The sequence below is a fragment of the Epinephelus fuscoguttatus genome, linkage group LG13 (assembly GCF_011397635.1).
Source record: "Epinephelus fuscoguttatus linkage group LG13, E.fuscoguttatus.final_Chr_v1".
Classification (NCBI taxonomy): Eukaryota; Metazoa; Chordata; class Actinopteri; order Perciformes; family Serranidae; genus Epinephelus; species Epinephelus fuscoguttatus.
Window position 1 is genome coordinate 21,147,571 of NC_064764.1, and position 25,386 is coordinate 21,172,956.

Genomic DNA, 25,386 nt, shown 5'->3' on the forward strand with positions numbered 1-25,386 from the left:
TTCATTACTGTGCTGCTGAAAGGAAGCACAGAGGTGGCAGAGCGGTTTTCTTTTCCTCTTTCTGTGTGTGCGTGAGTGTATGTGAGACAGAGAGAGAGACACAGAGGGAGAGAGTGAGAGCAAAATGCCTTCCAGGAGGATTCCCAAGCATAAAGAACTGGACTTTCCTTCGTCTTTTTTGGTTTGGGGGAGGGGAAGGTGGGAGGGTTGAGGGAGAGGGGGGAGGGAAGTGAAAGCTGTCGTAATTGAAACGTGGCCTAATCAGACTCATTACCATTTTTACCAATTTGCACCACCAAAGATGCTTATTAGGTAACTGTGTTTAATAAGCCGCTCTTTAGAAAACTAACTGTAATGAGCTCTTTAAAGTCAGACTTGAGCGTGATTATTCACTGGAAGTGTTTTGCAGAGCCGAAGCAGACTGGTACATTTAGACATGTACAATGTCATAATTAAGCTGCACAAACTCTGCACTCCACTCCACACAATAGTCCCAGCTGAGGCTGCAGACATGCTGAAAAGTATTTATAATTACTGATCATTACAACCCTGGGATTTTCATCGCGGGACGTAAACATAATTATGGGAGCTTTTGCTTTTATTCTGCACACACAGACCACTCTACTTGACAAGCGTGCAAATATTGGAGACAGACAGTAATTACGTTTATAAATAAAAACAAGCTCATATTCATATTCAAATTCATTGGAGATATTCTAAGTAGGGGTGGGGCAAAACATTCTAATACAATGTGAAATGGTAATCGGCACGGCTACAGAGTCTCATTCATCTCACATATCAAGTTAAGACTATTTAAACTCAATTTAGAGCTCCATGTGGCAGTAATTCCAATCTTTAGACGGCAGGGTGCCATTTAACCCCTCATTTAGAAAAGATATGTCTTCCTCAGTCACCGTCTTTTCCAGGGCTACTGCCCATACATTTCACAGTCTGACCACCCATGGCAGCAAATTACTACATGTCTCCACACTATCAAAGTCCACAGATCCCAGTGGATTCGATACTAATCCGAATACAAAAGGTGGAAAATGACCGTGCGAGCATACGTTTACAGTATGTTTATTGTAGTCAATCTGCCAGTCAGGCAGACAACTTCCTGTGACAGGACCTCCCTTTGTAATCAGAATAATACTCGTGATCGTACAGGGAGCAAAGTGAGTGAGACAGTCCATTGTGACAGAGCTGTTATCGTTTCAATTCAGTAAACACAGATTAGTCATTTAAAGCAGCGTTCCTTTGGTATGCAACACTGTTAACTGCAGCAGAACAGTATTTTCTGTATGACTACTCTGTGTTACTTAAAAAATACTACACCTCAAAACCCTTACATCATGTAAGACTTCAGTTAGGCTAATGATTATATTGATTAACCATGAATAACATTAGACCAACATGATAAAATATGAGATAAAAGACTATACCAAATATTAGATATTAGATAATATATAAAAAAAGATTTTGTATATCCAGAGAGCAATTAGTCTGATATATAATGTAATTAATCATGTAGTCAGTGGAAGGTCAAATATTAATCACAAGACCCTAAAATATGACATATTTTGTCTGACAATGAGAAAAAATGTATTCATTGAACACTGTGACAAATTTGATAAGATAAATCAGCAACTTCATCTGGAGCATGTTTTACTTGATAAATTGTATTATTTTATAATAACTATAAAACCAACCTGATATTGATACATCCTAATATTGACAAATAATTTATGTCACTCATTGAATCTACCCCTGCAAGTTAACTAATCAGTGTGTTGGTATTATCACTTTATTGATAAATAACCTTCATTTGGTTAATCAGAAATCTTCACGTCAAAAAGCTGTTCACAGCACAGTAAGTATTAAAAATAATGTGATGCCATATGGGCACAAGAAGGTGATTGCGTATAAAGCTGATGCATGGATTGGATGAATGCAATATACTGTATGCTTTGTCCAACAAAAAGAAAACTGCATAAATTCTGGTGCAACCTCCCAAACTGATTTAGTTGGTGTAGACAAGGCCTAACTGTGGATGCATGCATAAATTGCATGTATAAATTGATGTGGAGATTCAAATATATTATGGCAAGTTGGCTCCTTGGACATGTGTGCAGACATCTGATTTTTGATTTACAGGTATTGCATTTGTTGTGTTAATCCTTAATATGATCACACAATGAATGTCATGTTTGATATTTTTTCTTGATGGTGTTTTTGGAAACACTTCCTCTATGTGCACTGTGGTCTTTGTCCTGACCAACCAGGAGAAGCTGCTAGTACTAGCAACATGATCCCTAACTGGCTTCCCACCTGCCAACACTGGCAACTGGGCGTCTTTAAAACACGTCTGAAATAGACGCACCACTACAAGAACTAAATCCCACTGCCTGTATTGTGACTATAATTATGACAGCCTTGTCACCAGAATAAAATGCTGGGATTATACATTTCTGCAAACCAATGATATGCTACATTTGTTTCATACGTATCAAATCAACATTTCTAAAGTGATGTAAGTAAGATGACATGTATATGAACTGAGTTTCTCTTCAGGAAGTTGGGGGCATAGAGAATGGTTTGGGACCTGGCAGCAAACAGCAAGAGATGACTGATCAGGACCAGCAGACAACAAAAATGGGCATTTTTAACAACACGTCAGGACATTACCATCCTTGTTTGCTGCACCCAAATTGGGCATTTTAAGCCAAAACATGATGTTTTATAACCCTAGCCAAGAAGGTTTTGTGCTTAAAGCTGGCCACATACTGACCAAAATGTTGTCACAACATAAAATTGAAAATCTAAACATAAAGAAACAGTTTTAACACATCCACTACATATGAAACATACAAATGTAAAGTGGTTTGCAGAAGGGGTTTGCCAACATTTATTCTGGCGAGAGGGTTGATTATGAATATGGCTTTGCATAAGAATTCGCACAACTATCACATTATTGAACCCTTAAACTTAAAGATCTCACTGCAATAACACACTCTACGATGTTTTTTTAGAAAATGAATTCAGTTGTGTTGGTCGGTGTCTATTGAGTGGTTAGTACAACTAATTACCAGAAAGCCACAAGTCATCTTGTACACCTGCATCATGTCATAAATGTAATGCTAAATGTGGTTTCTGTTTATACAGTGCTTCTCAGTTTGTGTGTGTATGCTGTACCAGCAGTAAGACTGCAAGAAATGGTGCATTACTGAACAGGTAAAGTATTGTTTCAGTTAAAACTATTAAAACCTATTGAGCTGACCAGAATTTAAAACATGCATCACTACTGAAGAGTTTGAATATTTATAACAACAGTCACAACTTCTGATCACCATCAGTAAGGCTGCATCCAAGCTGTATACTATAGAAATTATTGTTAAACATCCAATACTTCTCATACACCATTATTTTTCACACATTCAGTTACTGTAGAAACATCACCAACCATGGTCATTTTCCTGTTTGCAACATACATACTCTATATAAGGCAGATCTATAAACTTCTAACCACCACAAGGACAACTGATGTGCTTGTCCCGATATATGGAATCGAGAAGGCTGGTTTCTGCAGCTGTTTGGCTTTCCTATCACTGACTAACAGGAATCAGTTTATCAGTTAAACAGTGAAAATAATCAGATTGCCTCAAATGATCAAAATCATTACCTCATTAGCTCACCATCCCTCTCTATAGCTGCAACCAAACCCTACTGCCAGGAGGACGATCTGATGACACCTCTGAATAAAAGTTATAATCCTCATAATACCTGTTTAACTGCAGCTACAGTCTCACATCTTAAATTATACGTCTTGCGTTTGTGTTATACACAAGATGGTGGTTATAAAAAACCCCAAGAAAGCTGGCTCCTCTTACAGTCACTCTGACAACTCCTAAAAATGTATGACTCTACAGAGCAGCACATTATTTTAACAGCAGCTGTAAGAGCTGGTAACAGAATAAAACTGTTTGCTGGCACAGGGCTGTTGACGATTTGAATAATTCATCTGAAATGTAATGAGGAGATGTAAATGTTCCCACTCAGAAATCATTTCATAATTTAACTGTACAAATGCCCACTTTGGATTTTAAATTACTGTTAAAGTAGTCCGTCTTTGAAAGAGGTACACATGAATGTGTACTGTGTAAATGTTTTAGTATTCATAGTAATGATTAAAAAAATACTGTGGAGTGAGGATGAACAGGCAATACATAGAGAAAGTCCTGAAGTCGATGTTGACATGTTAATTGATTACAGTATATATGGGCACTCTAGTTTATTTTGAGTCCCACATATATAATCCTTCCTACGCAGGCTATTTCAGCCTTTATACTAGCTTTATACTGGTGCGAGACACCAATGCACGGTGCAAGGTACGAGCACGCACAAAGGCATTTATGCACAATGTGTCGTTCGTTGCAGTATTCTTCGAAACACCAGGGGGCGTACAAACAAAACGGTCTGTAAAGTAGGAAGAGGTCAGTGAAAGGTCAACTGTTAACTCATATCTCATACCTATCAGATATTTGAGGACATTATTCTCTTTGTACAACCTCTATAAGTAAGGGTTAAGATATTTGGCCCAACAAATGTATTCTAATGAAACAAATATTGAAAGGTAGAATATCCTGTAAACAATTCGATTCAGCTGATAAAGTATTTACTCAAATGTATAATTAGAAGAAGAAGAAAAAAATCTGAAGCATTTTAAAATGAATCTAAAATCTTGAGAGATGTTACTAGTACAGATGAATGAATTATTTTACTTCTTTTTTAAATTATTTGCACAACTGAGCGTGGCGACAAGTTGCGGAGCCTCTGCGTTTAACGCAAATACGTGATGATGTCATTTTTGGCCTATGCGGCCTACACTACAACGAGCATTAACCAAGCTCTAAGCATCAAATGTATATTTATCGGCAACTGAAAATAGTCCCCAACATAATACCTGTTAAAGCCATGTTTGGGATTTTTTTGTTTAAAACTACAGTGCCCAGCTGATTTAAAAAAAATATGCTAAGCCTTAAAAAAGTGAAGTAATATATTTGTGACCCAAGATTTATATCTTCAGTAAGAACAGACTACCAAAATGTTACATTTGTACATTTCAGAAATATCATATCTACATTTTTAATGTGATGTAATACATAAGATGACTTTGTCATTAGAGGATGGAGGGGGTGGTGGATAGTGTGCTACCTTACAGAGATGCCTGCCAAACGGTTGTGATTCATCAAGTCGTTGCTGTGTTCTCAGTGACTTTTTAGGCACTTAACATAGCTGTTTTGTAGTAACTCAACACTTTTTTCCCATTATCTTTTTAGGCATGAAAAGTGTTTTTTTCACTAAGACCTCGCTGCTTTTCCTGCCTGGATTGTGCCCCTGAAAACCGGGTATTTTAAGGCTAAACATTCGTTCTTTCCTCACAAGCCTCACATCAACCATAGCGTTGTAGAAACATAAAGTTGCAATGAATCTGCTTCAAAATAACATGCCAATGTGATGTTATCGATGGTTTGCAGAAACATTCAACACCAACATTTGGTGATTGGGTATGAAAAATGACTGTGTGATAGACTAAAGCTATTGGCTTTTGTCTTTTCATAAGGTTTGTTGACAATAAGAGGACACATGTGTGCATGTGCAGCTGCTTGTCCCTTTGAATTCAAAGTGATGAAGACACAGAAGAACAGACAGATGATTTAATTTTTGTAGTTACATATGATCCTCTTATTTTTTCCAAGATTTCACAGCCTTCTGGTTCAATCTGTTGACCAGCTTCCACAGCATAATAATAATTCATTGATTTGTTAAACAAGCTCAAAGAGAGCTTCTTGGATATTGTTAGTGACAGCAACTGCTCTTGCCATAAAGATAAACACCATATATGGCAAACTTCACAGGGATTCTCAGCGAATGTACACAGATGTTGAAATCTTCAATTTGATAATGCATTCTTTGTTACATACCCTGGAAAGTCTCAGGTCCCACGGGCTTTCTGGGCTGAGCTAATGATAAACTCTACTGGCTTGAGGGGAACATGTATTTCTCATTTTTCCCCCTGTAATACAGTAAATCGTGAAGTTGAGAGATACTCTGAGCTGTGATTTCTCTGTCTCAGTGATGCTAATTAAACCATGACTCTTCAGGCCAAGAAGCCCCCGAGGCTACATCTTCCATTACTACCCTAAGTATAGCTAAATCCACACACATGCTAAACTAACAGCTCTCCACTCACAAGTAGAACTTGTACACTGAATAAAACTAAGACAATTATAGGAGACAGGCTTCATAGTGTTCTGTAGTGCATAATACTGATGAATACTCAAATGGCTTGTTAGTTAAAAGAACACAGTCGTTGAATTCAAGCACTTGGTGAAACTTGTTTAACCATAGAGCACATGTACAGTGGAGGCAGTGGTTTTTTGCGAGCCTCTATGAACTTGGCTACTCTGCCTCTCCAGGGATCACTTACACACTTCAAAAGAGAAGAGAGGCAGATTGTGACCTTGCTACATGAAGGCTCATTGACCAAAAGCTACTCACTAACATCTTCATTCCCCAAAGTCCTGTTACCCCGAGGAAGACTCCAATCAAAGAGGCACAGGCTGGTCGGGGGAAAAAACACAAACAGGAAAAATTTTGGTAGGGCTTTCTGGATTTTTTTATCACATTTAGCACATCTTGACTTTTACTGTGAGGCAGCGGTTTAATGGCACCAGGAGCCAGCCATCTGATTTACAAACCAACAGGCCGAGCCCCGTTGGAAATTAACGGATTATCTTGTTCACTGGTCCGATTCACAACTGTGATTACTTCACACTTCCAACCATTAGACTTTACAGCCATGTTAACCTGGTTAGGACAGGAAGGAAATCGCATTGTAAAAAAAATCTCATTCTTCACAGTGTGATGTTATCAGAATGAATAAGTGTGTATTTTTTTCACCAACAGCTAGCAACACAGCCAGTGGCATTACCTCAGCCTTTACAGAGAAATCTATAGCTAACAGAGAGCTATTTTTAAATGTTTAAGCATGTATATACAGAAAAACAGAGCAGCACATATCGTACATGCTTTGAATGAAAAACAGCACTATACTTTTCTATATGGCAGAAACATCACATATATGCATCAGGAAAGGAGGGAAAGGCCTCATTTGTTTGAATGAGCCTGAAATCATTCCACGCAGTTACACAGAGAAGAATGCAAATGCACTTGTAGAGTTCAAAAGCGAAATCTGTTTTGGTTCACGAGGAAAGCCAGGGCCATCTGTTGTTCTATTTATCGTTTCCTACACATTAAACTGATTAAAAGTTCAAATGGAACTATAATTGAAAATACCCAAGTGAACAGAAAAAGGATGTTTGCCTGTAACCACTGCCAGCTTTTCGCCGGAGCATTCTGGAGCCTTCTGCGGTATCGACTGCAAGTCTCAAAGAAGGTCACTTCTCCAACACAGGCCAGACAAAAGGTGAAATGAGACAACTGAAGCAATCTTAGGTCAATATGAAATAGAAATCTCTCAGCTATACTGTAATAAAGTTACTGAAGTGCAGTAGTGAAGCCATAAAGGGGAACTTTTACAAGGAAAGAGCTGTCTAGGAGATTGGTTCGCCCACTGGCAAACAATGGCTTCTGAGAGCTAAGGTGGCATGGTCAGTACTGTACCATGGAGCTGAATTCAGGCATTTGCTTTGAAAAGTAAGTTTGCTTTTACAAGGGATTTAATATTACTTGGCTTTTATGTATGTGTCAATATATTGCCAGCAAAAGGTGTCTTTGAATCCTAATGTGTTCTTAAATTTACTGAGAAGTTTAAAGTAGTGAAATGAGAATATCACTTTCATATACAAATACAGCTACGTGATGCTCATGTTTCTCGTGGCTGCACTGTCAAAGCAAATTAGATGCAAATGTTTTTAGATGTTTTTTGCAGCATTTTACACATATTCATTGTATAGCTTAGCAAGATATGTTTGGCGTTTTCATTTTGCTGAGTTAGTATGGGGAATAACATGGACACCAAATTATACTGATACTGAGTGCGTCCTTCTGATGAGTACAGTGTACTGGAGGTGAGGACAAAATCGATACAACAAAGTATCGCAATATTTTTTGTGGCAATATCGTATCGTCACATAGTGCAGGTATCGTTTTTTTATGATTTAAATTATTAATATTACAAATACAAATTAACTTTAGGTAGCCTACTAGAATATAAACAAATAGTTTTCAGTCCACAGCATACATTTTGCTGCAAATAAAATGGCAGAAGTGAGAAGAACAGACTGAAAACTATGTTCACAAAATTTTTCTTTTGGAGACATACTTTACAGTTGAAAAAGGGAAATAAATAGTAATATATCACAATATATTTTATCGCAGTACTATCCCAACACGTTTAAGATTATAATATTGTGACTTAATTATCTTGATAATATCATATCGTGGATCCTCTGGTGATTCCAGCCCCTACAGTGTATGTTATGTTGTCATTACTATTTGTTATATGCTGTGTCAGAAGCTGCTGCACAGAAATTTATCACATAAAGTTCTCACAACTTGAAACAATAAAAAAATACCCATATTCAATCAAATATCTAAACTCACTTTACTGTTGCCAGACTTCATGGTGTTGTATTACAGATGGGGTAGCTTTATGGTTATATTTCACTTACATTTTTATATTGAATTTACATGACATCAAGGGGGTGACTTTGTTGTAACATCTATTATAGCATTTTTTTTTCATGTATTTTGCTTACGGTAATAGCAGACTTGTAGATATAACCAACCCTGTCTCCTAGAAATTACATTTATATGTTACTAAACTGCTTTCTTTCAGGTATTGGATTCTGCATTGGTGTAGGCTTTGCATGGAGGTGGTTGGGAGGATGGCAGGCGAACAAAGTGCAGGAGTTTGACATCATGACCCCACAAGTGCATCCAGACTCTTGCCTTAGGTTTCAGTAACAAAGGCACTTTGGATTAGTTTATGGAAAGACTGTGATTTGTGTTAAATTTTGATACAAAAAAAGTATTAAAAAATAATGGGGTTGTCATTACGACTGGATACTGTATTGCAAAATTGCCTATTTTTGCAGTTAGCAGCTAAAATACGTGGTCAGTGAACATTTGCTGATAGGTTCAGAACATTTTTCACGCCATTTTTTTTGCCAAATACATTAATTAGCAACATTTCTCATTATGCTAATAAAAAAACGTAAATCGCTGGCATTACATTTTCCTCAATAAGAATTTGCTGTTTCAAATTAGCTGTATGTCAGCATAATTTCTAAGAGACAGGACTGTTTTTTATTTTTATTTATTTTTTTTTTAAATCCAGCATGTTCAATATTCCCATCTTATATCTGTGTAATTTGCATCATTGTTACTGGTATTTGGCTCTATCTATTTCCTGAAAATGGTTATTTAAGCTATAGAGGCCAAGTATTTCAATGAAAAAAGCTTTAATAAAATGCAGTCTGTGTTCCTCCTGTTAACCACTTTAAAAGACACAAAATGAAAGACGGTAAACACACTAAAATGGTCACAGACTAATGTACCCTCCCACTCCATAGTGTTATCTAAATCAGCTAACTCTATTGTTCTAAACGATAACCAATCAAAAGCAGGAGCTGTTTGTGGTTGAAATTATTCTGTACTGAAAACAGAGATCCATAATTTGAATTATTTAGAAATATGTCTCTTCTGCTTAAGCTGTGACACAATATACCATAATTCATGTTGTAGCAGGGCAGCACTGTGATTGCCTCAGCAGTGTCATCTGTATGAACGCTTCTGGATGAGAGCTGTCATTGAAAACGACTGTAAACCTCCGTGAGGCAGGTGGATGAGAGAGTGGCAGCCTTCAAAGAGTTCAGTGCTTCGACAGAGACGAGTCAAGCAAGAAAGAAGGGCTGTGCAAAGGAAATTATTCCAGAGTATTCCTTAATAGATTATAAAGTGAAGGGAAGGAAAAAAAAGGTTAATCTGTGGCACAAAGCAATTGTGAAAAACAAATGAGATAATGAATAGAAATTGAGAGGCAGGCATTTCAAATATGTCTATTCTCTTTGTTTAACTGACACCTTTCTAGTGTTATAAATTCATTTCTCTGGTAAGAGGAAGAGAATTTTATACCACGAAACAGAAATGAGAATAAACAGACACAACATACGCATTCCCCACATTTCATTAAGTCGACCTCAATACGCAGTGTAAAGCAATGATTGTTCTACATTGTGCTGCATTTGCATGTACAGAGTTCAACCAATTAAAAGCTAATTAATTAGACACAATTCTATTAAGAAACAAATCCCACTCATCAATATACACAACCTAGGGTCAGCCATTGCTCAAATGTGAATTGGCTCGTTGCACCACATGGACGAGAGTATAGCACAATAGCACTATTGGAGCTCACAATAAACAGTTTGGCACAGATATATTTGTTGGAGCACGAACTCATCAGTGCTGATAGATTTTACTTCCCTGGATAGATAGCGGGACCAGGAGGTGTCGCTTGGACATGTAGCTTCCTCTCAAATTAAACTCACTATTAGGGAAAGGGCCAGGTGTTCACTATCACAACTCACAAATGCTCATGTATTACTGTAAACACAATACGGCAATCATACTGTACTCTAATTATCAGATCAAATATGTGATGCTAGTGCTGCACTGGCTAAATATTATATAATATCTGTTATGGGAATCACGGTGACACAAATGTCTGCTTGTAATTCTGCATTCGAGCTATTATGTCAGCATTATGAAGTTACTGTGAATCATGCACCATTTTGCAACAACAAAATAAATAAAAATGCATATGTCACAGTTGACTGCATCCATTTTAGGTGCTGCATAAGTGCCTGTGTTGTGTTCCAACATTGGGGTGGGGGACACACGTGAAGCAGGAAGTTTGGGGGCCAGATACTTAATTTCCTGCACTCTGATGAATTTTTAAGCACCAATTTGTGTCTTTTCTGCTTCACTTTACAGTGTAAATGTTTTAATTTTGCCAAAATAAAAGCCTTCTGCTACTTTCATGCTTTTATTGGGGGAGGACAAAATGGACTTTTTCTAAATATTGAGGGGGACATGTCCTCTGAGTCCACCCTGAAATCTACACCTTTATTTAAACATGTAGCAGAATTTACACATGAAGTTATAAGCTGACTGGTGACCTTTCATGGCATCCTATCGAGCTGTTGACTCCTTGTCTGTCTTTCCAGGTAACACTAGTCTCAATGAGTATGTATTAGGAAATAAGAAAATAGAAACTGTAGCGAAATTCCACTGCCTGTTCTTTCTGCAAACACACAAAAAAATTCAATTTATGCCCATCATGGTGGGAATTTAAACCAGTACAACTATAGTATTAACATCCAATTCACATTTTATAATATACAAAACACTTGTGACAAATGCTGTATATGTAACATGCAAATTGGGTTAAAAAAAAGATGCTTCAGTAAGAAGCCTAATAGTAGAAGTGCTCCATGGCCTATGATTATAAGGCTTGGATGAGATCTTTGCTTGATTTTTCACACTGGTTGAATGTCTGTCTTCCATGTGCCAGCTTTCCGTCCATTACAATGAATGCTTAAAAGAGGAAAGTAGGCAAAGGGCCTGCTGGCTGAAATATGCAATATAAAAAAACGACAACTACTCCACAGTTTATTTGCTATGTTTTGCCTCTCTTACAGGTTATGTGCATACTGTTAAATAAATCTGCCTCTGGCTAGTGTGAGCTCCCTTGATGAATTGTGAACGGCCGACAGTGAAGAGTCTAAGTATACTGGTCCACTTTGTACAAGGCAATTCGTACAGCCTTGCTCATTTGGGTATGCATGAAATAACAATATCCTACTGGGAGCATTCTGAGTTTCAAACATTTGGGGTCAACTACACGAGCAGATTCCACATGTGCAGCCCGTGGCCACTGAGGTCTGGAATCTACCTCCCTCCTGGCTGGGTGACGTTGCATGTTCTATTTCCAGACCGAGGGTTGAAGTGAGGCTGCAGGGAGTGTAACACTGACCCACATGACCTGTGACCTAGAAAAGCTGCCTGAAGCTCTGCACACTAAAAACTCCTCACTCCTTTGCTACAGCCTTTCAAAGGCAAACAAAACCTTTGCACATAGCATGTGTCTTTTCATGCCAAATGATTTGCATCCTTTTTATTCACATCTTTGACTTGTTGTCAATGTATTCCATGCTGTTGTGCAGCCTGATGCTCGCTCTCTGAAGTCTCAAGTGGGAAGAGAGAAAGGAAGTCGAAGAGGCAAAACTGCTTTACTTTCAGGCGCGGTGTCTACAGGCCACATGTCTCCAGTCATCTGTCACTAGTTTACATACATACTATGACACTTTCTCTCTCTGTGGGAACCCGTTGTCACCACTTGGCCGCCAGCAGAGGCTGACTGGGTGCTAGATGGGTCTCCCCCAGGTACCTCTAGGGAGCCACATTAGGCCTAACTGACAGACTGACAGGAACACGCAGACACACACAGGCAAGGCACACACACACATACAGTCCGTCCCTCGCCCAAGCACTCACTCCTCCTACAGTACGCCAGCTCACATGCTCCCCAGGCATGGCACACTTTGCATAAAGCAGTGACTTTGCTCTACATCAATTTTTTTTTCAGACACAAAATTATTTTTCACCCCTCTAGCCTCTCCATGCTACATGGAAGTTTTGAAATGAATAATGGAAACAACAGAGCTGAAGACTCATGGGATCCATTTAAAGATGTGGGAGAGGCGATGCAGTCAGGGTTTGGACTGCAGAAACATCACGCTCCAAGTAAATGAATCTACTATTGTTCTGTGCAGTATAGAAATGCTGCTATAAACCCTCTGCAGGCGTGCTAAAGCCAGCAATGACATAATGTTAATACATTTTCCTTTAAATCAGGGTGAAAAATAAAACAATAAAAATATACTTTTAGTTTTTATTCACCCTAGGAAAGAAATGATCAGTGGCCAAACTGAGCTGGTGGCAGCAACCAGCTAAAAACTTAAAAACATTCTGTCCACTTGTGATTCCTGCAGACGTAATACTAGACTGCACACTGGAATCACACCTTTTTACACAGAACATGAGCTCTTGTTTATTGCTCACAACATCCTAGACAGCGCAACCGGACAAATGTCTTGATTTCCTTCTGTTAAAGTGGGAGTTTATACTATGTTTAGCGTTTCTCAGCAGAACCTTCGTTTGGTATTTCCACCTTGCCTCCCCAGATACTTGGAATGGAAGCGAGTGAGCGAGCACGGGGCAGTCCGCTGTAACAGCTATTTTAGACCATGCAAAGTCAACACGACTCCCTGAGGTGATTTCCTGATAATGAACACAAAAGAAGTGTCAGCCCTCATAAAGCTCTGTGATGATGCTCAACTCTTGAGCGCTCTTTTTGTTTTTTTGCACTCTTATTTTTCTGATTTAAATTAATCTAATTCCTTGTGGACTCTAAGAGGGACTGTCAAATAGGCCACACGCCAGGCAGCAAGACTTCTAGTGACTATTAACCAACAGATAGCAAGCAAGAGAAAAAAGGAAACATGTTTATGGATTTAAAAATGTCTAGATGTGTTAATCTACCAGTCATATTTTCTTATTGTTTCATATTTAATTATTTCTACAGAAACCGTGAGCTGCTACCCTCCACCTCCACCTCTAACAGCTACCTTGTAGAAACATAATTTGTGGTTTATGCAGTTAAATAACAAAGCACCCTACACCCTAGTAAGCCGGGCACTATAACAACAATATAACATCACTGGCTATCTCCAAATATCCAGTCGCCCTGCCTCACTTCTGTGCATGCTGCTGTGGTCACGTCACAGTGTCACTGCAGACACCCGCTGCCTTGCCGCAGCCTGACACCTTAAACCTTTATGGCAGCGTATACTGCACCCCTCTATCCCCTCTTCCCTTCCCCCCTCCCCTCCACGCCATCAGGCAGACCTCAACCCATCCTCTCCCGTCCCTGGCACTCAAAGCCCCCTCTGCCAGCACCTGGCACCATGCCAACCTGTCAGCCACCCGGCTCCACCGAGGATGAATGAATCGCTGAGAACTTTTGCGGAAAAACCACTGATAGCTCACATCTCGTCTGATCATCGCTTCAGCTAATTGTCTCAAATATCAATTTGAGACAATTAGCATGGGATGTGATGAATGGGATGAGGAAAAACAGTCGATTAACATTTATATTCAAAGCAAATCCTTGCATGCTCTTGAATATAAATATCAAAGTTAATTCAGGCATTATTTCAATACATGGATTATAAGACTATTACACTGTCACACAATGGCAAAATAAAATGGTTGACATACAGCCTTATTCTGTCAGACAAATTTATTCAAACTCTAATTTTTTTTTTCTCACAGTTACATATTTTATCTCTGATTAAATTTAGAGCAAGCTACACTTTTGTAGAATCAAAGCAGCTGGATCACAGCCTCTTGGTGTTATCATAATTCAGGGGTTATATTGATTAAGACAGGTCAGCATCAAGACAAAATCTGAGAGTATGAATTTTAAAAAAGTACACTTCAAATACGTCCATTTACATATAATGAAGCTGACAAAAGTGGGGTGGTGAAAAAGTACTTAAAGCTTCTCTTGTTGCACTGGGTTTTCAGTCCAGATAGAATGGCGGCCTCGATTGCCAGATTAGTCAGACACTGTTTTGTGAGAACACAAGAGGAATTTCAATACAGCAAAAATATTGAGTTTTCTCTTATCCTCTTGTGAAAGGCTTGCTGCTCTCTCACAATACAAAACTCCCCAACTGCACGCAATAAAAAAAAAAAAAAAAAAAAACACCTTGGAAGAAGGACAGGAAAAAACACCTCTCTTCACCAAGGTTATTCAATGATAAGCAACAGTACTCAGGCACACAATGACAGCTCAAAGTGCCAGCTATATTCAAAAATCATGGAATTGTAGATTTTGTTAATCATAGTCCTTGGGGGGTTTGAATATTCACTGCCTGAGAGTAACAATAAATAATCCGGCCAAAGACATAATTTAACGATACGGAAGCAGATTCAGTCGTAATGTCATATGATTTGTTATAGACACATAAAATGTTCATACTATCATCCTAAAGCTGTCTACTGCCACTCCATTCAGACTTTGCTCATAAAGCAAGCTACGCATGATGCTCTCAGCCGCAATAAATCATTTAAGGGTATGTAAAGAAGGCTACGCTAACAACACAAGAACTGTGAGAAAATTCTCCCCCTTTCCGAGATGCACACATACAGCCAGGCAACACTCCAGGCATAGTCTATCTTTGCTGAGGAAAACCTCCAATCTTTATGGCCACTACAAAAAAAAAAAAAAAAAATCAAGAATTTAGCATGTCTAATTAAAATGTAAACAGTGTAATGAGGACATCAGTGATTTAGGCAAACGTCTCTCTGGCTGCCACTGGGGGTATGATAATTACAGAGGCAAATCTATGAATGCACATGAATCTCCTACAAGTCCAGATTAAAAGCCTTAGTGCTAAACCTAGTTTAGTACACCTGGGGATTGTCTATTCTAGCCAATCCCCAACAGGCGCGGAGCTGCCTCGTCTCCTTATGAGTGCACAGACACCTCATGCGAAGGAGATGAAACAAAGCCTGTGTTTCAACGTGTTAGCGAAATGAGGAGAACAAGGAGTTGAAAGCAACAAATGCCACACTCCATGTAAATAATATGCCTGGCATGTATGGCCTGAATAAACCAGCTTTATCACATGACTTATGGATGTGTTGCAGTTATAATCAGTCATTTAGAGAGGCATAAGCTCTATAGGCACATTGTGCATTATGGTATGGATCATATAAACACAGGATGTATGTATGAAAGATTAAATGGATAAATAGAGAACAAAGCATTGTGTCCTCCCTTTAACTGGACAGGAAAAAACATGCACAAAGAGAAACAGACAGGCACACACACACACAGTACGTGCACAAAGACATGCACTTGCACAACCCTTAAAAACATTTAAATGATAAAATATGTGCAACCACAGAAACTGATGTGAGCAGTGTTAAGACTAAATATCCACTTGGTTCCTAATATGCAACCTGTGTTGTTTTATCCACCAGAGTCTTTTAACACCAAACTGTAAGTATTCTGTTTGAGTACGAAGAACAAATAACACAACAGGCCTGTAGCTAGGAGACATATGAAGGGTTAGTACAAGCAGCCAATGGTAGGCACATGCATTTTAGAAAATGTCCATGCCATATGCTGTCACTCAGAGGAAGAAAAAAAAACAAGTCTGAGCAGACAGTCGCTGTGTCTAAATGAGATGGTAGGAAGAGGAGGAGGAGGAGGAGGCGGAGGGGAGAGAAAGGGAGGATGTCAAGGATTCATGGTCCTTCATCTTTGCAGTAGAGCAAACACGTCCCTCAGTATAGCAACAGACAGCTGCCTCCACTTTCTAATGCAGTCCAACTTAGATCACTGCAAGAATTGTCAGCGTAGAGAGAAACACACAAAGATAACATAGCAAGCTGCCATGAGGGAAACGACAGAGATGTGGATACAAGAGAGAGGGAGATGGAGAGAGAAAGAGAGGGGAGGGAGGGAGGAAGACGTGTAATACTTAGAAGAAAGACTGGAGTTTTTCTCTCTTTTTTTTGTCCCTTCTGCTAGCGTCTTTTTACTCCATTGGGGACTCCCTCGCTTTTTATATAAAACACAGGAAAGACACCTATTTGCTTAAAGATGACAATCCTGCACTGATATCATTAAACATAGTTGTGTGGCTGAATGGGATTTCTTAGTAGTAGTTACTGACAAATAGATCCATCTGTAAAGATTAATATTTCATCAATTTACAGACAGCATTGCAGACATCCCAGGGGGTGTTTACACAGAGTCAGCTCCAGGTATTCAGGAGGTGGCTTTAATTCTCATCATTAGTGCACATACTGTATGTAAAGTGTCTGTCCTGTCGTATACCACCTCCCTTTAATCATGGTTTAACTCATGCTGTCAATTTCAGTGATCAGATCGCTGATAGTGCTGCACACTTCAGATTATGGACAGAGCGTTTATAGCAGCTAAATTGCTTCACACAGACACATTAAGTAACGTGACAATGGGTCAAGATATGCTGTGTGTTATAATGGTCATAACAGCGGACAACACAGATACTGAATTTCTGGAATTTGCTCAAATAAAAGGAGCTTGTAAAACTGCATTTTCCTAAAAAATATTAATAACAATTTTGAAATTTATAGATGACTTTGGAAATGTGATTTTCCTGATTATGAATCTATCTGAATACATTAAAACAACGAGCAAACACTTTAGCAATTTATTTGTCAATATAGCGCAACTAAAAATAACAAGTGTATTTCTACGCCCTTGCATCGCTGGGAAATGGGTGGATGTAATTATTAACTGTAGTTTACTTCACACAACTTCTTGTTATTATTTACAGTCACTCTTCAAAGTGTGAACATGTGTGACACTCAGTAAAGAGGGTTATGAAAACAGGGGGGTCAGCATCTGTCGTCAAATTCGGCTCAGAGATCCACGTCGAGCGACAGCTTAGATTGCTATCATAAGTGCTATCCTATCAGAAATAAACAGAGCTGTCAGCTCCTTTCCATGCACACCCGAAGTGTCTGGGGTTAAGTAAGGACCTGCAAGAATCACCTAACACGCTGCAGGAGCTCAGACATGGAACCCCTCCAGGGTATGAACTCTGATAAATATCACCAGGTTGTACTTGATAATTAAGAGAGAATGGGGGGAACGGTTTGATGAATGCACAAGGATTGTTTTTGCTGTGCAGAGACGTTATAATTTTTCAATATAAACACTTATACTGTATATTTTCAGTTACTTCCACAATGCATTATTGTGATTTGTCAAAGTTCTAAATTGATGCAGATATCAAAAATATAAAATAGTACATTTAACAGACTGCACAGTGTATTTCAGACTGCAAGCTGTAGATACAGATTCAAATATTATTAATTGCTCCAAACTATATCCCACTTTGCTCAGTATCTGTATCTGAGTAGCTCAAATCAAAGTTCTTTTGTAATACAAAATACCCATCACAGCCACACATGAGGGGGGGGGGTCTAAATATGAAACACATAAAAGTCCGACCAACAAATTTAATACCCACTTTACAAAAACACATTACAACCAAACACTCAAACATAATGAATGTGGTAGTAATGTACATTTTTTTCTCCCCACTGAGTGACGGATGGTGCAATGCTGTTATTTTTTTGAAGAGGAATGAAAACATACTTCAGCTCACTGCTGATGATGTTAATTTCCTCTCAAAGGAAAACATGCAAATGAAATGTGTGAACACAATTAAGTAAATTGTTCTATGGAGGTGGGAACGGTTCGCTCAGGACAAAGTGTTTGCAAAAGGGAGACAGCACACAACTTGTTACACCTCCTGACTTTGTGTCCATGCTGGGATCCATTTACTGGTTTGTCACAAACCATTTCCACTGCAACATGAATAACAGCAATTTTTCGACGCTGCCTTTCAAATAATTTGCGAGCAAATGTGATTTAGTTGCACTAGTGAATTGTTAAACAGTGTGAGAAGTAAATATAAAAGTGCATGACAACTTCCTAAATGAAACAAGGCCAACTGTGAAGTCGTACTATATTCCATAAGGGTTTTTACAAATGACCTATACTATAATAATATTGTCAACATATTATAGAATTGCTGTAGAGCAAGTACTTACTTTTCCATCATCCTTCAAATGTATAATTGCTGAACACCAGATTTAGTTTTGTGTCATGGTGCCAGATAATAACTGTGATGCTTTATGTATTGTTCTGTTCAGTTTTCATTTTAACAACAGGCATTTCACTAGACAGTCATTTTTAAACATTTGCAAGAGACCCTGAGCTACAGCCATGTCATAAATTTTACAATAAATGACATTTTAAAGCTGTCATGATATCATCTTTTTAAATTTCTCAATATTTAATTTACGGCTAATAAACGTCATAATAGCAGACTATGTCTCCACAACAGAAAATGTAAAAAGAAAAGTAAAAAGTGTGTGTTTGAAATTTAGTCTCTAAATGGAAATTTGCAACATTTTGGGATAAATTCACATCTATTGTCTATGAAGCAAAAATATTCATATTGTTGGAGTTATGCATGCAGACATATGAAAGCAGTGCAATGAGAAAGAACACTGCACATTGAGAATGTCAGAAACAGAAAGCAAAACCAAATTAAATTGGGGGCAAATTCTTTAACCTGCACAGGATACTTTGAGCCTAATTGATAATGCCACTTGTATGAAATTAATCACATTATTGTGCTGTAATCTTTGGATTGTGCTCATGTATTATTATTATTATTATTATTATTATCATTATAACCTAAATTAAGTAAACTTTGGAAGATGGACCAAACATGCACAAATATACAAAATGCATTGCTGCAATAACAGCCTCATTGCAAATATGACAAATATGAAATCATGACAACAATATTAATGATAATTCCAAAATGAACGTACCATAAATACTGGTGCTAGTGATCATGTCTTCAAGCCTAAAAACAAGAGGAGAGGGGAAAACAGCAGAAACGGAATTTTCACGAGGAGGAATTCCAAAGGTTGCTTCTCATTACAGGCACTTTTTTCCTCAGATATCGGATTTCACAAGTTTAAAAAAAAAAACGCACGGTCCCTTGTTTCTTTCTTCAGGTATTCATTTAGGGTCGTGTAACTGAGGACAATGCAGACAAAAAAGGGAAACGGAACATGCGAGTGAAATGAAATAATAATTTGAAATCAGCAGCCCTGGACGGAGACGCAGAGAGCCACACAGGCACGGCTGGAGCCTGTCACTTCTTGCGCGAGTTGAAACGAGAGAATAGGAAGCATGTGAGGGACTGTAGATGACATAAAACACACATTCTTCATGCCGCCTATTAGAGGAAGAGGCTAAACCAGCGTGATGCCCCCCTCCCTTTACTTTTAAAATAGATTACTTGCCAGCAGTTGTCCCACTAAGAGCGCAATGACAACCCATCTATTAACCTCCCGCCTGCGGTTATCGCGGCAAGTTTTATTCAGGCTGACATGCAAAAACTTCTCGTTGCAGGAAAGTTATTTAGGAGACCACTTCCAGACGTGTATGTAACCGTGTCCTGGAAGTGCAGTGAGGAAAACATTAAATGCAAACTGCGTCTAATCCCGGAACTTTAACGCGTTTATTTTCTCTTTCCTCAGACGATGACAAGTCATGTAGCTTGTGCAAACGCAGAATGAGTGGCCACAGACTGCGCTGCAGTTTCTGTGATGCGCGACACAGTCTCTCGGCGAGCGTTTGCGCGCACAGGGCTGCTCCGTTTCTCTTTTTAATTGTCAACATCGCTGGTAGACAGGATAAGACTTACCTGTGTAGGTGCCAGAGCAGCGTCAGGGTTTATAGTACCATCGATCCGGTGAGTGCGCAGATGAATGGCTCGCGGAGGTTAAGCGCGGCTGCTCGCGATTTGAAACCATTCCAAGTTAGTGAGGGGAAGACTGACCACAGCCTCTGCCATGTTGGAATTCCAAACCCTGGACAGCTGCTCCGCTGACTGAAGGCAGCACGCGGCACACTGCGCATGATCTGTGCGGCGGGAGCCAAATTCAAAGAGAATCAAGCCTAATAAGCAGCACTTCACAAGCAGCCTATCATGACAACATCTCGCTATAGGCTCTCTCATGTATTCACTGTTTAATTGTACTGTCTGCACGCACTACTAGGGGACTGGCTTCACGTGCCCTGCCCTGTATAGTCCATCTGCACTGCTTGGCACTAACTGAGGTGCATCATGTGCATTTTTCTCTCTATAAGAGCCTGTGCATTTAACACACATGTCTCTCATTGATCTGTGAATGTGATGTGTTCTTACAGAGGGTTGGCAGCTTTTCTACACATTGTTGAACATTGCTTCTGTTCATGAATGACCTTTGACTGATGTTTACCAACTACATAGCCTATAGTCTGTTTTTCTCTTCTGGTGCCATCATCTGCTGTCATCATAGGGGTCATTATAGGCTATGATAAAGAAATTGCTGGACAGATGGTAAGACATTATTTGCTTTCTTGCCAAGAGATAAATGAGCAACACATTCTCACTCTGACCTTGTCACATATTGAGGTTTGGTCATGGACTTTCCACATCCACATACGACATGAAAGTCGTACCCTGGGTGCGTTTGTTGCTGATGTTCTGGGACACTGTGTCAAGGTCTGCCTGTTACATGCATTGTCTTCTTTCAAAATACACTTATGTTTTCACAGGAAATGTAATGTTTACATACAGTCTCTTTCAAAATAAACGCACTACATTGGTACAACACTGTGATGATTTTTTTCCTTCAACAACAAACACACATGGTTGGGTTTAGGCAACAAAAGCAAGAGGTTGGGTTTAGGAAAAAAGAATATGGTTTGGATCTCTCGGATGAAAGTCGGTGCTTGTTGGACCTATATACCACCCCTCCCAGCCGCCCCAGTGGGACTTTCACTGCCTTAAGTTTTGTCCGTGTCCTGCTGCATTTCCCCCTTGACGCCACCGGGCACCGTTAAACTATAGCTGCAACCGGCCGTGTGTCATGCCAACGTTAAAGGACGCCTTTTTTCGTTGGTTTCTGACGCTGCAAGTCCCTGCCCGAGCACCTGATTTTGACGACTTCAGAGGGACGCCGAACTCAAGGAGAAGATCAATACCAAGCCAGTTTTTCGGAACAAACTATGTATGTCACAGTCATTTGCTGGCTAGCTTTTCTTAGCGTAAAAATCATAAACTGTTTAAAAGATGATGACGTAGCCTCTAGGGGTCTCATTTCTAAACGAGGCCTGAAAGAGGTGTGCGCCACTTGCAATGCAAAAGTTGTGATCTTTAAAAACAGACTTGCTGGTAGAAACTTTGACCCCAGCTTATGGACGTTTTGGAGATGGGAAATTGGTGAAGCAGATGATGAGGTGGAAGCCTGATTGTAGAAATTGTTGAATATATTTTGGCGCATGCCTTTATTCACTTTTGTCCGTACATACATTTTTAGTAAGGATCCTGTGCATTGTTTAATAAGGTCTGAAAAGTGAAGTCAATGCAGAAGTGCCTTATACCTGCATTCTTTCCAATAGCCAGCAGGGGCAACTGCACTGGTTGCAAAAAGAGGTCTGATTATATAGAATGCTCCAGGAATGAGTCCTAAAACCCGGGAATGAGTTTGCATTTTAGCACTCCCAATTCCCTTGTCTCAAAGTCAGTGGGTTTGAATGGGTTTTTGGTCAGATGTGATTTGATGTTTTGTTCTACAACATACAACACATCAGTATAATCTGTATCTGTATATACTGACAGTGAATATCTGTGTATATACTAACTGCGAAATATCAACACTTGATACATGCAATAATCTAAATTCTGCCATTCAGTCTGTCTCTTGATTATATTCTACTTTTTTTTCTTCTTATCTTATCTTATCTTATCTTATCTTATCAGTACTTGCCCCTTTATTGAATTTTAAAGATTTTACCTGTCTTCAAAGAGACGGTTGCTAACACGTGGCTAAATGAGACTACAGAATGTCATCACGCCGAATGTAGCTTTACAGCCTCATGGTGGTGGTGACGTTAAGTCATGCAACTGTGGTGTAGTACATTTATAGCATAACGTTAGCTTTCTAGTTCTGGCGATTGCATTATGCTTAAAAAATTGTAAAAGTGGTGTTCCTTTGTGAAGATCATCTTCCTGAATAAAACATCTAAACATACATTTTTGTTTGCCACAGAGCTTATTTTCTGCGATAATCCAAAATCAGTGGAAATATCCCATAGGCTAACTTTCATGCTGGCCTACAGAAAAGCGGCATCCCAGGAGCACGTTATAGAAGACTATGAGAAAATTGCTTTGCAGTTGATTTATTACCTCAGGAAACATTTTCCTAATGAATTTATGATCTCAGTCACTAGTTTTAAGTCTTCTGCAATCCAGCAATGATATCCATTTTGTAAATTACGGTCCCATTTAGAGTAAAATAAACGATAAAGCAGGGTATGTTTCAAGGCATGGCTACCTTGTAATGACAAGTTGCTACACCGGCATTCTCAGTCAGCACCTCCACAACTCCACACTCTCATCTAAATACGATCATTCTGGCTCCAAAAAAAAAAAAACAAAACAAGATGGCGACACCCAAAATGACAAATGAAAAGTGGTTTTGATTTTCTCATCTTTCTCTTGGCAAAAAAGCAAACATAATGTATTCCAAAATATCAAACAACAATTTTTTCCAAAATTAAAAATCCTCTCTTCATTTGCTGATTGACACACATTATTGCAGGTTATTCTCCAGCGTTTCTCTGTTATCTGCACATGGCCTTGAAAGGGGTAGGCTGATCTCCTCTCCTTTGGGGGAGCGTTGCTCGAAGACCCTGGTTAGACACATGATATGAGGATCGGCACAAAAAGTCCCATTATGCCCTCTCATATCCATACCCAAGGCCCTCGGAGTGATGCATTGATTCAGCCTTCAGTACTCCCTTGACTGCACCATGCTAATTCCAACTGCATGAGCTCTTCTGAGAAATCCTACCCAAAAGGCAGGACACAGAGTGGCCACTGAGCTGCTCTGGACAATGACAGTTTAAGCTCATGCACTCCAGTATCTTTTACTGCTGCTGCCCCTGTTAGTGTTTCTTTTGTTATCAATTTAGAGACAAAAGCAATGCAGATTGTATTGAAACTACCACACAAAAACAGAGAAGTAGAGAAAATGATCATAATAACACTACGTGCTTGATTTCATTCGCTGTGCTGCTGATTAGACGAGGATTCTGGTGCTCATCATGGAATAATGTCCTGTTAATACCGAGCTGACTCAACCAGAAGCGAGTGTCCACGCTTGTAGGAACAGCCTGTGAAAATCTCTGTGTGCTGTGGAGGTCATGGTGAAAACAACAGCAGTGCATTTCCAGGTGTAGCCACGTCCATTGTATCCTTCCTCATATGGGCATGTTCAGTCTGTGCCTTTGTCCTTGTGTCAGCAGGCAGGACATTCTAAATTATTTTGCTCAGCTGCCTCCCTGAACTCTTGCTACAGCACGTCAATACACACATCATGCAGACACCCGCACATACAGCTACAGGGATCACAGTTCATGTCCATCACACACTTGAATCCTCCTTGACACAGATCAAACCTTGAGGAAATAAAAAAGTTAACTGGTTGCTATGATTTGGTGTCGGGCAATTGCAGATCGAAATTTCTGATTATGGATTTTGTAAATGAGTGGGTAAAAAGATTGAAAGCTGTACGATTAAACTGAGTTGCTGATGTATTAAAAATAAAAGGTGGAAGCGTATCAAAGTATTTTATAGATGAATATCAGGTTTTATTTCTACGTTTATTACATCTGTAACGAGAAATCATTGTTTAAACGAATAAAAACTGAATGAATGTAAAACACATGCTGACATCTCCTTTCCTTTCCTATCCTGCACACACAGACACACACACACACACACACACACACACACACACACACACACACACACACACACAGTGGAATTGTTCATTTCCCCAGGAATGAGGTTAGGGGTTTACATGGCACGTGACTGCCTGTTTTTTAACCTTCTGCCTACAGACTCTTATGTCATGTGTGATCACTTCAGCGATGTTGCTGGGCGTTTATTGTTTCTGCCACAAAACACTGACTTTGGCGAAACCAGCTGCATCGAGCCTTTCCTCACAGGAGCATGCATCTTGATGTAACAAAGGAGACTTTTATTCCCCTGATCAGTAGTTTGTAGAATTATTGATTCATTTCCACGAGCAGTGATTGTTGTTAAACATTGTGCCATTAAAAAAAAATATATATCAAGTCATTCTACTGGCACAGAGAAGTCAGGCTTTCCCTTTTCTAAACTATCATTACAGAACTTAACAAATCCGATTTGGGGGTATTCATGGAATAATACTGTAAACAACATAATTTGCAGTAATGCTGCGCTGTATCTCTGGGCTATCACAAGCAGTGATTTCCATCAGGAATAGAGATCTTTGAGTAGAAATAATACACACACACAGGCTTAAGACACTGTAGTGTGGTCACAGCAATGAAACATTTAAGCGCACAAGCTATTATAGAGAAAAAGATGTGCAAAAAAGTGTAAAATCACAGGCTTGATTTCCCACATTATTTCTAGATGTGTATCCAAGTCCCTGTATAGACGAGGGCTAAAATCCTAATAGGGACAAGCTTGAAGTGAATAGAGCCCACAGAGGATAAGCTACTAAATCTTGCAATAAAAGCAATGTGATTTACAGTAAATTCCA

The 25,386-nt window shown here is 39.1% G+C and overlaps 1 protein-coding gene across 2 annotated transcripts in view; it reads right to left on the reverse strand.

Moving 5' to 3' along the window:
* The window catches only part of fign (fidgetin), a 32,388-nt gene extending 11,782 nt beyond the window's left edge, over positions 1–20,606 (reverse strand). The window contains exons 1-2 of one of the 2 annotated variants that reach the window (XM_049594000.1): positions 20,448–20,606; positions 19,564–19,598 (exon numbers count right to left, since the gene is read on the reverse strand). In XM_049594000.1, the coding sequence (XP_049449957.1) occupies positions 19,564–19,588 (25 nt within the window). In that variant the 5' untranslated portion in view covers positions 19,589–19,598; positions 20,448–20,606. The remainder of the gene's footprint in view (positions 1–19,563; positions 19,599–20,447) is intronic. The other variant, XM_049594001.1, reaches the window with a different exon arrangement.
* Positions 20,607–25,386: the final 4,780 nt, after the last annotated feature.